Source organism: Temnothorax longispinosus, chromosome 1 (assembly GCF_030848805.1).
Source record: "Temnothorax longispinosus isolate EJ_2023e chromosome 1, Tlon_JGU_v1, whole genome shotgun sequence".
Lineage (NCBI taxonomy): Eukaryota > Metazoa > Arthropoda > Insecta > Hymenoptera > Formicidae > Temnothorax > Temnothorax longispinosus.
Window position 1 is genome coordinate 28,695,727 of NC_092358.1, and position 11,016 is coordinate 28,706,742.

The 11,016-nt window shown below is 48.1% G+C and overlaps 2 protein-coding genes across 7 annotated transcripts; one reads left to right on the forward strand and one right to left on the reverse strand.

Moving 5' to 3' along the window:
* The first annotated feature begins 345 nt into the window (after positions 1-345).
* Lgs (BCL9 domain-containing protein legless) lies at positions 346-6,404 on the forward strand. 3 transcript variants are annotated; one of them, XM_071796224.1, is made up of 7 exons: positions 346-1,675; positions 1,805-2,043; positions 2,383-2,665; positions 2,763-3,124; positions 3,233-3,698; positions 3,805-4,012; positions 4,135-6,404. In XM_071796224.1, exons 1-7 carry the CDS (start codon positions 1,390-1,392, stop codon positions 6,017-6,019), a joined length of 3,729 nt encoding a protein of 1,242 aa, XP_071652325.1. In that variant the 5' UTR covers positions 346-1,389; the 3' UTR covers positions 6,020-6,404. The 3 variants fall into 3 exon arrangements, with proteins under 3 accessions (XP_071652325.1, XP_071652341.1, XP_071652333.1); XM_071796240.1 differs by having other exon boundaries at positions 2,458-2,665; XM_071796232.1 differs by having other exon boundaries at positions 1,829-2,043.
* A 1,200-nt stretch (positions 6,405-7,604) lies between these two features.
* Positions 7,605-10,632, reverse strand: LOC139824003 (zinc finger Ran-binding domain-containing protein 2). 4 transcript variants are annotated; one of them, XR_011734974.1, is made up of 8 exons: positions 9,996-10,632; positions 9,801-9,853; positions 9,505-9,586; positions 8,818-9,145; positions 8,612-8,703; positions 8,472-8,527; positions 8,284-8,346; positions 7,605-8,030 (listed from the first exon to the last, which is right to left on the reverse strand). XR_011734974.1 is itself a non-coding variant. In XM_071796502.1 (8 exons), the coding sequence occupies exons 1-7, from the start codon at positions 10,064-10,066 to the stop codon at positions 8,304-8,306; spliced, it is 711 nt and encodes a 236-aa protein (XP_071652603.1). In that variant the 5' UTR covers positions 10,067-10,632; the 3' UTR covers positions 7,605-8,030; positions 8,284-8,303. The 4 variants fall into 4 exon arrangements, 2 of the variants coding, with proteins under 2 accessions (XP_071652603.1, XP_071652609.1); XR_011734966.1 differs by having other exon boundaries at positions 8,197-8,346; positions 8,486-8,527; positions 9,996-10,628; XM_071796502.1 differs by having other exon boundaries at positions 8,486-8,527.
* Positions 10,633-11,016: the final 384 nt, after the last annotated feature.

Sequence of the window (11,016 nt, forward strand, 5' to 3'; positions counted from 1 at the left end):
CCCCAGCCCCCAGCCCCCCTTTTCGCATTCCAGACTCGATCTCGCCGCTCGCGAAGACCCGATTCGCGGACGCGAAACGCGAATTCGAGTGCGAAATAAAATCTGGGGGCAAAAGCATCCTCTTTTTCTCCTCGTTATCGCGCCGTGCAGCGTCGACGAACGCGAAGGCGGTCGCGGGTCGGGCAGCGTCCGAGCGTCGTCTTCGCCGTCGCCGCTGCCGCTGCCGCCGCCGCGCCGCCGCCACGATCGAAAGAGGCGACGAGAAGGCGAAAATATAACCAAAGAAAGACCAAAATAGTAACCCTCGCGGGCGACGGTGCGGCGGCGAGGCGAGAGGCGAGAGGCGAGCGCGCGTGCGCGCGGCAAGGACACGATCACGATACTCGCGTCCCGCTTTCGCCCGTACGGACCGCGCAACGTTCCATCTCCGTCGGGCGCACGGGCGGCGCGCATCAGGCGACTCCGTCGAATTTTCGACGGGCAGTTGGCAGCCGTGCGTAAAAGAAATAAATAATCAAAGCGACCATGAAGTGACAAATAAAGTCGGGGATTGAGAGAACAATGCTCGCGCGTACGACGGCAAGGAGGACACCCCGAGTCGCGCAAGTAACGTGCGTCCGCACCGCCGTTTGATACCCGGACCCGTCGCGTCCCCGTGAGTGGCCCCGCGGCGCGTGAATGCACCGCGCACCACCGCTGCTCCGCCACCGCCGTAGCCGTAGCCGCAGCCGCAGCCGCAGCCGCAGCAGCCGCGCGCGACACACACACAGCAGCAGCAGCAGCAGCCGAAAAGGTGCGTTATGCTCTCGCCGTGGAGGTGAGGCTGACACTTGGGATAAACTTTCTCCCACGCGGACTAGTGCTACGGGACTATCGTCGCGTTCCGGCGCAGCTTCCAGCCGGTTCGCCCTAGCGTACGTCGGTCGTATTCCGGCCGCGACACGACTGGATCGGTGATCGGTGCGCGGTTATCCAGGTGGCGAGGCTCCTCCGCAGCATCCCCGGGGCCACGGTGCGCGGCGTACGTCTCGCGCGATAGACTCAACTCTCGTCGTCCGTACCGATCCATCGTGTTATTCCACGGCAAGTGGCCACATGGCGATGCTCGGAGCTGCGAACAGTTTCGTGGGTGCCGTCTGGTGAGCGCGCGTCATCTACGTTCGACCGGACGACGTGCGTCTTGCCGTTAACCTATCCCCCTATCCTCTCTCCATCTTCTCCACTCGTCCAGCCCCGTCTCTTTCGCGTACGCGTGCCGTGCGCGACACCAGGGCATCGGGGAAACGCGAACCTAGTGCTGGTGGCCATGCGTCTATTCCCGCTGTTCAACCGCAGCATCAGCAAGGTTTGACCCGCTCGGTCGTTTGCGAACGTTGGAACGCTCCAGCCATGAAAACTGAAAAGAAGCCCAACGAGCCCAGCTGTTGTCCACCTACCACGGTTGTCAAGGATGAACCTGACGCCGACCCTGTTAAAATTAAGGAAGAAGGCACGGGTGGAAACGACGATGCGACTGGAGAGGACACCTCCGAGTGCCCGAGAGATCCTTGCTTGGATCCGTCTAACGGCGAAGGTACCATGTCTGGGGAGAATCAGAATGCTAATGGGACGCAGCCCATCCTGAATTCGGTCAAGCAGGAAGGAGACCCTAACACGCCCGCCGACGAACTACCTGGTAAGCGTAACTTGATTTATATCTGCAGATCTTTATCGTATTGTATTTATTTGTACGTCACGTGTGTATTTGCTTTTCTTCGCTCGCATACGTTATATTAGCGTAATCAACATGTCCTTTTTGCTGTAGATTATAGTGGAAATGTTATTACAGCGGACAGCATTCAACCACTTGTCAGTAATGTTGTGGGAAAACAGATGGGAACTGGTACGAGCAGCGGGGAGGCTCAATACATGCAACAGCAGAGTCAGATTTTTGTATTTTCTACGACGTTGGCAAATAAAGCCGCAGAGACGGTGTTGAGAGGCGAATATTCTACGATCATCGCTTATCATTGTGCACAACCAGGCACTAAAAAATATTTGGAGGTATTGTGTGCAGCATTGACGTATTTTAATAGTACTGTACCAGATTCTCTGTTACACACATGAGCAGCTTGTTACAAAAATTGAATTTTTGGTTATAGAAAAATTTAGCATAATTTTTTATCAGTGTCATATGAAAATATGGAAATGCAATATATTATTTCATATCCTTATTTTTTCATTTATTTCATAAGTTGTCTCGGTTTGATTTATATCATTTTCAATGTAAATATCGTATAAAATGTTACTTTTGGTACGTTGTCTTTTCATACACACACCACACATATTACTTATTATTTATTTGATTGCCATTAATATATATTTACCGTTTTATTCTTTTAGAAACATCCAAATAAAGTAAATCAATTTCGACAAAATCCTGCTCAATGGTTAAATAATCTTGCTATGATGAAACAGAAAGGCCATCAGGGAAATGCGAATAATACTTTCCCGACTGAACAACCCCCGGATTTACCAGCGCTAGATCCGAATGCTCCACAATTTTGGAACGAACAACCTAACTTGCGAAACATAAACGGTGGAAACTCCCTCGGTAATTCTGAACCATCATTGGATGATGGAAACATAGACGTGCCTTGCCTTGTGCCGAATTCACCTAATTCAGGTACGTCAGATACGTTTTATTAAATCTTTTATCTAATTATCTAAATAATTAACTTTTTTTGTGACAAGATTTAATGTATTCTATATTTTTAACGCAGCCAACCCTCAACCCGCTAATAACGCTACCATGGGCCACAGTCCAAATTTGTTAGGTGGCACAACGAGCCCAGGCCCAGGAGGTTTACAACCGTCTCTCCAAGGTGTCAAAGTTCCAGACGAAAACTTGACGCCGAAACAAAGGCAGCACAGAGAAGTCCAACTGGCGACCTTACGAAAAATGCAAATGATATTATTTCACGGTCACAAGGAGGAACAAACTGGCAATGCTTTAACAGATACGACGCAAGGAACGACGGTGTCGTGTCCTCCGACGAATGTTCCTCCTGGTGTTCCAAATCAATGCTCTTCGTCTATGGATTGGCATAAATTGCAGCATCACTTTCTTGAAGCAAAAAATAAGGTATGTTTTTTTTGTGTGATAAACTTATGTGAATGTCGTGGATAAAATATTTGTCGCGAAAAAAATATATATGTATATGTAAATATATACACGGATTTCATGTTCTAGACAACTGTCGGTAATCCTGGTGCAGTACCATTGCGCGGTGCCAATATGATCGGAGTACCGCGAAGTCAAGGTCCGCCACCACCGTATCATCAAACGACTCGGTCCGCCAGCGTGCCAATCGCGATTCAAAGTCCGAATCCATCGTCGCCCAATAATCCAACCAGCAATCTATCGCTACCGTCACCCCGCGCAAGTTCCGCTCTGAATTCACCGGCAGACTGCAACAGGCAGTTCCAGCTTGGTAATCAGAGGACCAGCCATCTGCCGGGGCAAAGCCCGACAAGTCAGGACTCTCCGAACCCGACCGTTTCCACGGCAGCCACAGCAGCCGTCTCGACGACGCGATTGAACCACAGCAACCCAGGAACACCAGTCTCTCATTCCCATATTGCTGCACTTAGTCCTAGTGGTGCTACTGCTCAAAAGGATGCTTCCCTCGATTTTCCTACCAATCAACAACCAAACGGTAAGTTTGCCTGAAAAGAATTTTTCATTGGTTTGATCTCAAAGTATGACTTATGATTTTTTTTTTGTAAATTATAAATTACATTTGTGTGCCCCTTTTGCATTAGTGGACGGTATGTTTTGCCGAACGCTACAATCCTTAGCTCAACAGAAGCAGCAACATGCTGGGAACGTTAATGCATCGGCCGTGAAGGAAGCAAATCTGATGCCAGTACCGAGCCCTCATCAACTTCAATACCTTAGCACGTTCGAGGGGCAGGAACTGACCATTCAGAAACAACCCAATACGAGTCTGAAGGATGGCACGTCATCTACGTAAGTATCTTCATTCTCTCATTTTAATTTTCGAGTTATACATAACTCGAGCGAAAAAAATCTCGGGTAATATGTATATAAAGCTCGCATAACTATAACGTTTTCCTTTACATTGACAACAGGAACACCGGTACGTCTTCGGAGATGCCCAACAGAATCTTGCCAGGAAGTTTAGATAGCAACAATCAATTCCCTACTAGATCAGAGGGCGCGAGTCCTGTACAGATGGACAGCATGAACCGAGGCTTCACGGGTTCTCTGCATAGTCCTCACACGCCACACACACCACACACGCCGGGCAGCGCCGCGCCGCATACTCCAGCGGATTCCGCGAAACCAGGCAACAAGTCCAGCGCGAGCGCGCAAAGTAGTCCGACGCCGCACAACACCAGCCTACCCGACAGTATGGGTCCACCGCGAACGGTGCCGGCATCGCCTACCATGAAACCCGACACGTCACCACCGTCCGTAAAAGATCAGCAGCAGCAGCAGCAGCAGCAACAGCAACAGCAACAGCAACAGCAACAGCAAACGCAGTCGCAGCAGCAACCACAGCAACAACAGCAGCAGCAGCCTCCGCAACAGCAGCCTACGGTGGTAAATCCGAATACGTCTGGCAATACGACGGTAGTGCCATCGTTGAGCGGTGGTCCCCCCGGTGGTTCCTTCCCCTGCGGCAGGCCGTCCATAAACGTTAGTCAACCATCTGATAACGTGCCTCTCAATCCCAACAACATTGGCGGTCGACTTGGTGGCTTGAACACCATGGGTACAACGTTCGATCCGATAACATCCCTGGCGCAAATGAGCCAACAGCTTACGAACACGGCGGCGAGCACGTCGCTGGGCAACGAGCCTATGCATTCCGGCAATGCTGGCGGCATGATGCCGTTTGGTAATCCACATGCCGGCATGCACATGATGCAGATGGGCGGCGAGATGAACGGGAGCTGTCACATGGGTGCAACTAGTGGTGAACCCGGCAACGAGGTTGGCGGAATGTGCATGGGTCTTGCGGGTCCTCCAACGAGCTACAGCCCTACCACTTCGCATACGGGCAGCCCCGGCGGAGTTCCCAGCAAGATGGGACATCCCGCCATGATGGGTGGTCACGGAATAATGGGCGGCCATTCGGGCGTCGGTGCAGCCGGTGCTGGTTATCCGGGCGGTGACCCTGGACACGCGCCTCCACCAAGATTGATAACCGGCCATGGGGTTGTAGGGCCCAGTCCCTACAACGGCGCGAATGTTCAAGTAAAGCCGAATGCACCCAATACCATACAATACTTGCCGGCCAGGCCAAACGTCGGTCACGCGCCTCGGGGCCCACCCAGTCTGGATTTCCTTCAGCGATTCACTAATCCGCTGTCTAATCTGGAGTCGAAAATGGGAGGGACACCCTCCGTGAACCTTCAGTACTTCCCGAACGGTTGTGTGCCGAATAGCATGGGAGGTCCGCATAGCGGTATGCCGTCCAATATGAATGCCGCCGGGATCCCCGGTATGGGTGCCTCACCTAGAATGGATGGCCAGTCCATGAACTCTCCCGGCGCCATGCACCCGTCCATGAGACCGGTCGGCAACATGCGACCGCAACCGAACTTGATGCGGATGCAGCATATGGTAGGTGGCGGCGTCTTCCCAGGCGGCTCCATGGATTCCGACAAAGTCTTCCCGCCCGACATGGTGCCGCAAAATCTGCCGAACCAGCCGAATCCAGGCATGTACGGCGTATCCGGCAACAAGGCCAGCCCGATGGGACTGGGACCGCCGCCCGACGCTACTCAGCCTCTACCACCGAGCATGGGCGGTGCGACCAGCACGTTCAAAACCGGCCCGTTCGTCGGCAGCGGACCCAGCATGTCCGACCCGAATTATGCTCAACAGTTTCACAACTTCCAGCAGCAACTTTACGCCACTGGTACCAGAGGCAGCGGGCCGCCGCATCCTAATCTGCATCCACCGCCGAACTCGCACTCGCATCAGCAATTTTTCATGCCGAAGTAAACGCTGCCCGGTATTGATTCATATCGTGACGACGACGATGACGAGAACGAGAATGACGACGGGAACAAGGACGATTTTTACGGTGGCCTTTCATCCCTCTTTTTCTCTCTTTCTCAATATCTCTTTTGCTCTCTTTCTAACTATCCATCTATCTTTATCTCTATCTTTCGTCTATCAGGGATGTTTCTATTAATCACGCGAGATAGTTCTGGAAGTGTAAACTGTGCTAACGATGATGTAAAGGACAGGAATAATGATGGGTATTGACGAGCATCGCTGAGTTACCTTCAAGGATAATCCTGACGACTGACGCGCGAAAATTCTAGTTAACGTTTGATTTGTGTATGACATTTATGTATGTATTGCATAAATTTTTTTTATTTCGTTTTCTGTTTTTAATTTCTGGGCCATGACACCGAATGTCGTGTTTCCAAATCTGTTATCCTGTTTTGGAAGTGTCGCTTCAAATCGAAATCTTCCGGAACTATTTGTAAATCCTAAATGTTAACGGAGACGTATGAATATTGTCCCACGCGTTCGTGTAAATACTGATGTACAATCTGGTTTCTCCTTTTTTTTCTTTTTTGTTTTGTAGGAGTCGTTACTTCAGCGATCGAGAAGCACATTGTTAGATTAAGAAATACGTTACTACACTCGAGTGTAAAAAAAATTAAGAGAGGAAGAAAACAGGTGAGATCTCTCCTCTCTTTTTGTGCTTTGTTCATAATGGTTGCTCGGGATAAAGTAATCGTATGCAGATGTGCATGGTATGATGAGCAAGAGGATTTTGGTACGTCGGTACCGTAATTCATCCTTCCTTTATCACTAAAATACTTAAACACAGTCAAACAAGCTCAAATTTATTATTGTACATATATACCATATACATATTATACATATTATATATATATATTATATATATACCTGTTGCAACATAATCCTTCAATATCGCCCGTCCCCAACGTTCCTTCATCAATCCTCCCTATGACCAACTCTGTGCATAATCATGACTTCCCTCCCCCTTCCCTTACCTTGTAGTTTACAATATAAGGAAAGAATTAATTGAACTAAGAACAATTATGTTGTTGATGAATGATTTTTATTATAAATGAAAAATAAAGATATTTACAAGAAGTCAGTACGATATTTGATCGGTAATCGTTTTGCGATTCTCAAGAACGGCCGTCGGAGTTGACGATAAGAGTCCGTATCTGCCAAGACGCGGGACGCGACTAACTTAAAAAAAAGCGCTACGTTTTCAAAGTGAGCAGGCTGATTCTCAACTTACTCAAATCTGTGATAGTCAAAGCAAGAGAACGTATCCTTTCCTTTTGGTCTCTTCCAAAAGATGCAAAATACATATCTGCTCTGTTTGGGGAATGATTCTTTAATACTACACTTGACGCGTGTCCACTTAATCCGAGCATTATGCATAGATGAACGATGTAAAAAGAGAGAGATGAGGGGACAAAAGAAGAAAAGTTAGATTCCTTCAGGCAACTTGAGCAATGTGAAGCAGTGACACGGCTACATCGACATAGTTACGTTTGTGATAAAGTAATAGGAATCTTAGAACACTGGCGCAGAGCGTTGACACCATCTATTACATAGGAGTAAGATCTTTTTCTACAACGTCATATTTAGCTTGTAAAACGAGCTGTGTATACGTTCTTCTATAGATTCATGTTGGACGTATCAATCTCGTATCTCGCTAGCGAAACATGCTACTTGCGCCGAAGTAGTTTTTCATAAACTCTGCACGCGTTAGAACAACGATACACCCGCGCAAATAGAGGAGACCTACATTTCGCTTCCTTAGGATCAACGAAGTTATGAGCTCACGTATAAATGTAAAGCTTATCGTTAGTCGACTTCCCTTTGTAATAAGTCACACATTATCGGGCACTTTATATCCAAAGGTGCATACTAACGTACTAAAAGTTGTTGCGTTGTTGTGTATATTTCTTAGTTGCCGAGCACCGGTTGCGTTCTTTCGTCTCCTGGTTCACTCCTGTAAAAAGTTGATACGTTGAATGAGAAGAACACTTGCGCTTCTTAAAGGTTCGCTAAATCGCGTCGCTAATCTCTCTAACTCGATGTCTTTACGCGATATATACCGAGATATACGCGCAATAAAAGCAAGCTATACTTTAAGTCTTAAGGATCTGGGACTATACATTATTTATAGCAAAATTCATCACACTGTATGCTGTCTGCAACTCTGTTCATCATAATCAATTTTATACCCGAAACCCAAGTCAAACCTGTCCTTCTGTACAGCCTTTCATTGGTTGGATGTGCCTGAATCGCGCCGATCATCTCCGTTTCTGTAAATAAGTTTCATGCCTTATTAATAAACGTTTTTGATAGAAACGTCGTTAATTTAATACAGGAAAGCCGTGCATTGTTACGTATGTTAATGCAGTTAACGGATATATTTGCCGTGCATTACCGCTGTTAATTTACCTTGACCGTTGCGCCTCTGAAGATGTAGTACTTCCGTTTGCACTGAAAGGTAAAACGTCACAATGTTGTCAAAATAATGTTTACAACTTACAACGGATAATAACTTAGCTGTGTATGTATACGTACCTTTTTTTGGGGGCTGGTGCAAAGTCATCCCATTCGCTAAGATCGTATTTGGATAAATCACCATCTTCCTCCTCTTCCTCGTCCTCTTCCTCCTGTGATTTACGTTATTACCGATTAAGTATTCGCCAAGTATTTCACGCGATGCTACTGAAGAGCGTGACATCACACTTTTCACGTCACGTCGCTTTAAAGCATAAAGACTTTACGTTTTCTTCTTGCTCCTCCTCGTCTACTTCGTTCCTCTCTTCCTTATCTCTGGGTTTACTACGCGACGGGCTGCTGTATTTGGAATCCTTCGAGTCGTCGTCGGACGTCCTCTCTAGTTTCCGCTTTTTTTTACGCCGTCCAAACTCGTCATACTCGTCATCGTCGTCTCGCCTCTCCTTGTACTCGACGACTCCTCGGTCGTTGTACCCACCTCCGTATCCCGTGCGTTCCTCTATCTCACCGAATTTCGGGGCATTGCACATGTTACACTGTTGCCGGCGAGCCCAGTTTACGTTACCGCACTTGCTACATTGCCAGTCGTCCGCGCTGCAATACAAATTTTATGCTTTGCACATACAGAGATACGTTGAAAGAGATGAAAGTGCAAAATAGTATTATACACTGTTACTACATTGCCTGTTTTTATACATGTTTAATAACTAGATGTGTTGACATTTAGTCCACGAACCCGACACATAGCGTTAAAATCTAATAAATATGTTCTTTATATACATAAAAACGTTAGCTTACGTCTCACCCTATTATTTATGCACACACTTTATTGTTGTATTCATTCACAATGTATAATATATTCATGCACGTTCCATACACATACAACAAGTACGTGATTTTCATACATTGTTTATTACCACGAAGAAATAACTTGATACCAAACGTGGCATTACCTGAAAAGTCCTCTACTTTTTTCCGCGGCTGCTTTCCCAATTTCCTGACCTAATTTTTTCTTTTTCGGGCATTCGCCTCTATCTGCATCAGAAAATCATATCGATAAATAAAGTGTCCAAACGTCTCACATGGAGTAAACTCACTTGGAGTGCTACTCCATTTGCTATTTTTATTTATCTAATATGCAAGTGGCACTCTACGTTCGATATAAACCATTGTTGCTAAACAAGATCGTCGCAAAACAGTTTCATGCGTCAGTGTAACATTAATATTTCGACTGTGCACAGCTGCGTACCTTTCCCACAGCGATTGCAGGAGTTACGCCTGGCGAAGTTGATATTGGCACATCTGAAAAAGAGAGGGGAAAATCGACGGATCATTATTCACGCGTGATGCACCCGAATCCTGATTTAGGGAGATAAAAACGTAGTTACAGGGAGGGAGAGGGGGCGTGATCGAGGGTGCGACGCGTCGTAGCGAAACTACGTACTGCGAGTCAGGGCAGACCCAGTCGCCGTCGTTGACGCCACGCTGATTCTCGTCGTCGACCTTGCCGTCCATCTCGCCGTCGTCCTCCGGCGTTCGCGTCGTGCTCCTTGCGCTTAACCTTACAGCGGTCCGTCCGGGGTGGCAAGCGACGTCTTACTTGGTCTTACTACTCCGTACTCCGTAGCAGTCGTAGCACTACCCTATCTCAGCAGTCGCCGTCGATAGTAAACTACCGCGACTACTGCATCCCGCGGTGCGAGATGCGACGTGTGACACGAACGGGTTCCCGGACTCCCCGGTCTACCGAGCGACGGTGCCTACGGCAAGTGGCATTAGCTGATATCACGTGCAAGACCGTCAGCGGATGAGCGCACGCGAGTAGCGAGTGCATGCAAATCAGACGAGCGCGCCGTGATGTCTGGCGTCTGGCTGCGGCTGCGAGTCTGGCTGGTCTGGCTCTGGGCCTGGACTTGCCTGGACTCTGGCACTCTGGCGGCTGGCGGCTCTGGCGCAGTTATGTCGCGCACGAGCCGCGGAGCGGTGCCGACAGCCGACATCCTGTCGCGGAAGAATCCCCTACGTACTTCCCGGGCCCCGAGCTCGCAAATCCCCTATTGTTCCCTCCCGGGTTCGCAGTTCGCAAATTCCCTACAGCTCGTCCCGAATCCCTACACTCACAATATCTACATGAAAATATATATAAATATAATTGGTTCAATGAGCAAGTGGCTAAAAATTGTAGTCCACGTGGCCACGTGGCCTCGAGCGGGCATATATTATCATTACAGTTATGCAAATATTTCCCATGAAACCACCTCGCACGTAGCAAGATTATTTATTTTTTTACACTTTACAGTTTACTGGTTACTCACAAAGAGGCCTTCGAGGTACGTTCCAATGTTCCTCGGTGTTGTCTAGAATCTCTACGTCTCTAGGAACAATTCACGTGTTCCTGCTAGTTTCCCTTCTTGTTAAAGTGCGACCGCATCTACGTGATCCGTGATCTACGTCGTGCACTTACA